This window comes from Octodon degus, unplaced genomic scaffold (assembly GCF_000260255.1).
Source record: "Octodon degus isolate 3935 unplaced genomic scaffold, OctDeg1.0 scaffold00027, whole genome shotgun sequence".
Taxonomy (NCBI): Eukaryota; Metazoa; Chordata; class Mammalia; order Rodentia; family Octodontidae; genus Octodon; species Octodon degus.
The window spans coordinates 11,901,809-11,905,132 of NW_004524603.1; the positions used below are offsets into that span (position 1 = coordinate 11,901,809).

Sequence of the window (3,324 nt, forward strand, 5' to 3'; positions counted from 1 at the left end):
TCAAATGGAAGGGCTTACCAGTTGTAAACAGGAGAAACACTATCAAGAAAGAAAGCCCTGAGGCTGTCCTGATATCCATGGCTAGCTCACTGGTCAAAACAGGAACTGAAAGCAGTATAGTCCTCAGTAGTCCCTCCTTTCTCCCTCCTACAGGATGCCCCATCACTGTTGAGATCAGTGATGGTAGTAATGAAGAAGTGACCCAGGGTTGTGTTGGGACCAGGAAAATGGCGGGCTCAACTGCCACTCCACTGTCATTTCTCCTGAGAAAGGCTATCTCCTTACTTTGCCATAAACTTTCAAGATGATGGAATTGGGGAATTGTAGATGATGTATGAGACACCTGAGTCAGATCGCCTTATGAGTTAAATAGTGTTCAGGAGACCCCATTACCTTGGGAGGGGCTGTGGGAGTTCAGACAGAGGTAGATTGGCAGTGAGGGAAATCCTTCAGCCTTTCTTATGGTTCTTATCAGGACACTACAATTCCTGGGTGAGCACTGGACTGTACTTATGTGGAGGGCAGACTGCAGAGGTTACACTGCTTGAGAACGCTATTGCTGCCAACCTGAAGGTAAGGCTGCAGCCCCCATCTCAGAGAGATTAATATTTTCTTAGCACTTAGCTTCTTTCCATACAATTTAGGATGTTCTCAACAAACCCACTAGGGAAGAAAGTACCACCCCCATTTTATAGACCAGCAAAGTATTCACAAAAAAGGTTGAAATTTTCCATAAATTCTAAGTGGAGAGTAGAATAAAAAACACAAGACAGAGACTGGCACATAACAGATGCACATAATTGATAGTTTTGTCTCATCTTTCACACAGCATCAAAGCTTTGCTGACTCTTATTTTCTCTTGTAGTACCAGAAACACCCATGTGTTGTCCAAGCTGTAACCTCATGGTAGATAAAAGAGTTCCTTCCTCTGAGCTTTCTTCTCTGAGACTCATTGGAAAGAACAAATACCTAGTGGTTTTTAAGTCAATCTTTGCCTTTGAACTGGTTTTGTCCAATTTTTTTCCCAAAGTCCAACATAAGAAATAATTATAGCCAAAAGGGGCGGCTCAAGATAAAGTGCAAAAGCAGAAGCAATTCTCGTTCAAGGGAAACTTGTCGCTCTGGAATGTTCTTCCCTCCATCCAAAACAAAATTCTGTCTGACCTTAAATACGCACGTGGTGTCCCTACATGGGTGCCCTCACACACAACAATATTCACTGTGTCCTGAGTGACCTCATGAGCTGCACTCTTGGTGACAGATACTCATAGGCTGCCAAATGGACAACACCAGTCACCATGGCAATTATTTGAGCCCCCTGTGGCAACATACCAGTACCTGTTAAACCAAGCCAAGAAGCAGGTCTCCTGGCTCTGGGGGGGCCTCCTCTACATCATGGTGCCCTCTTCCTACAAACTGGGCACAGTGCCAGTCACCATCTGTGGTGCTGTGGCAGCTCCATACTTCAAGTTGGGTGAGTAGGAGATCGGGGTTCACCATGGGATCTGGGCCAGGAGAGGGTCTGGAAAGAGACTGGGCACTGGTGTGAGGGAGGTCGAGAGCCTAAGGGAGGAAGGGGGTGAAACAGTGGGGTGCAAATGGCCTGGGTAAGAGGAACCCTGTCTGAATATCTAAGGTAGGAAAGGGGAAGGATTTGCTTCATTTCACAGCAAGAAAAGTCTTGATTTGCTTCCAGGTAGCTCTTAATAAGTGGTCTTACCAGAGCAATGAAGAGAAGCAAGGAAAAGTGGTGTGGGACAGACTGTCTGCTCCTCACTCCAGGTAAGACATCTCAGGAGGAGTGGAAGAAGCTTGCTAACAAGAATGAAGTTCCGTGGGGAGAGCTAGCCACAGACAGCATCATCCTGACAGCACCAACCGCAGACCTCCTGCAACTGGAAGATCCTGAGGCTCTGCTCCAGCTCTGGGATGACATAATGCGGGCTGTGGCCCATCTAGCTGCCAAACCTTTCCCCTTCTGCAGACCGGAGAGGATCGTGTTTGATGTTCAGATCTCATTTGGTGGGTGCTCTAGGAGAAAACCGGCAATTTCTATTTTCAAACAGAACAGATATCTCTGAGCTGCAAAGCATCATTTTGGCAATCCTGGAGAAAATTTGGCATGATGAAATGGGACATTTTGAACAATATGCACTTGGATATCGTGTAAATAATTGTTTAAATCTTCCAAGAAATGAGATATCATGGAACAATAAGAATGAAAGAGCATAAGGGTGGGAGTTGCCCTTGTGGCCTCCTGGAACAGAGAAGACTAGAGTGGGATCCAAACTGGCAGAGGAGTAGGAGGATGAAGAAAAGGAGGAGGAGGAGGATGAAGAAGAGGAGGAGGAAGAGGAAGAGAAAGAGGAGGAGGGGGAGGAGCACAGAGAAGCCCTCTGTATCCTTGAGCAGAGTCAAGAGGTCTTGTTAAGGCTTAAGAAATCTGGAGAAAATGTAGGTAGCAGATTTTTTTGAAAGCATGATGTCCACTTTCAGGCTTTCAACATGATCGATAATATGTATTGGGACTAAATCAGAGCAGGGAGAATTTTACTGTTTTCCCTCAGGTTTGCAGGTGCAGACCATCCAGGCATGAGACATTATCCACCTCAGAATGAGGAGAAAATGACCAAGGAAACTCATAGTCCAATCCCATACACACCTGTTCTTCAGACTAAGTGGGAAGAAAAATGTCTAAGGAAATGAAGAGACCAAGCAGGCAGCCAAAGAGCTTGTGCAGAAGGCAGATCCAGGCAGTTCTGATCAGTGTGGGGCTACCCACTGTGTTCTAGGCTTTTGAGAAGGTATCACATATCTTTCTTTTTCCTTGGCATTTTCTTCATATATTTTGCATGCTGGCTACCCCATCATGTCAGTAATGGAAGAAGCACCAAACATCATCAACGAAAAAAATAAATAAATAAAAGCCCATGGTACATGGGGTGCCTTGCATGAGTTAGGCCACAACCAACAAGCAGGTTCTTGGAATTTCTATTCCCATACCACAGAAGCCACCTGTAACCTCTGGTCTGTCTATGTGAACGAGACCGTTCTAGGCATCCCCAGGTGTCATGTTCCTTCTGCTCTCTCTCCAGGAGGACAGAAGCAGAGGATAAAAAAATTACCTGGACAAGGAAGCACCCCTGAAAAGCTGGGATGGGTGGACAGCTCTGGAAACATATCTTCAGATACTGCAATAATACAAATAGGGGAACCACCAGACCCCACAGTTGCATTACTTCTTGTTGACCCAAGGGCCCTACAACTCCTTACCATGCCTACCAGCTGAGCTAGTGGGACATGAAATGTGACAGACTGGGTGGC

At 45.9% G+C, this 3,324-nt stretch overlaps 1 protein-coding gene across 1 annotated transcript in view; it reads left to right on the forward strand.

Annotated features, from left to right (window-relative positions):
* LOC101568524 (TRPM8 channel-associated factor 2-like) overlaps nucleotides 1–3,324 on the forward strand; it is a 13,181-nt gene that overhangs the window by 7,238 nt on the left and 2,619 nt on the right. Inside the window, 7 exon segments of the mRNA XM_023712748.1 lie at nucleotides 12–183; nucleotides 476–573; nucleotides 1,262–1,307; nucleotides 1,310–1,474; nucleotides 1,783–2,023; nucleotides 2,845–3,115; nucleotides 3,117–3,183. Of these exon segments, the coding sequence (XP_023568516.1) occupies nucleotides 12–183; nucleotides 476–573; nucleotides 1,262–1,307; nucleotides 1,310–1,474; nucleotides 1,783–2,023; nucleotides 2,845–3,115; nucleotides 3,117–3,183 (1,060 nt within the window).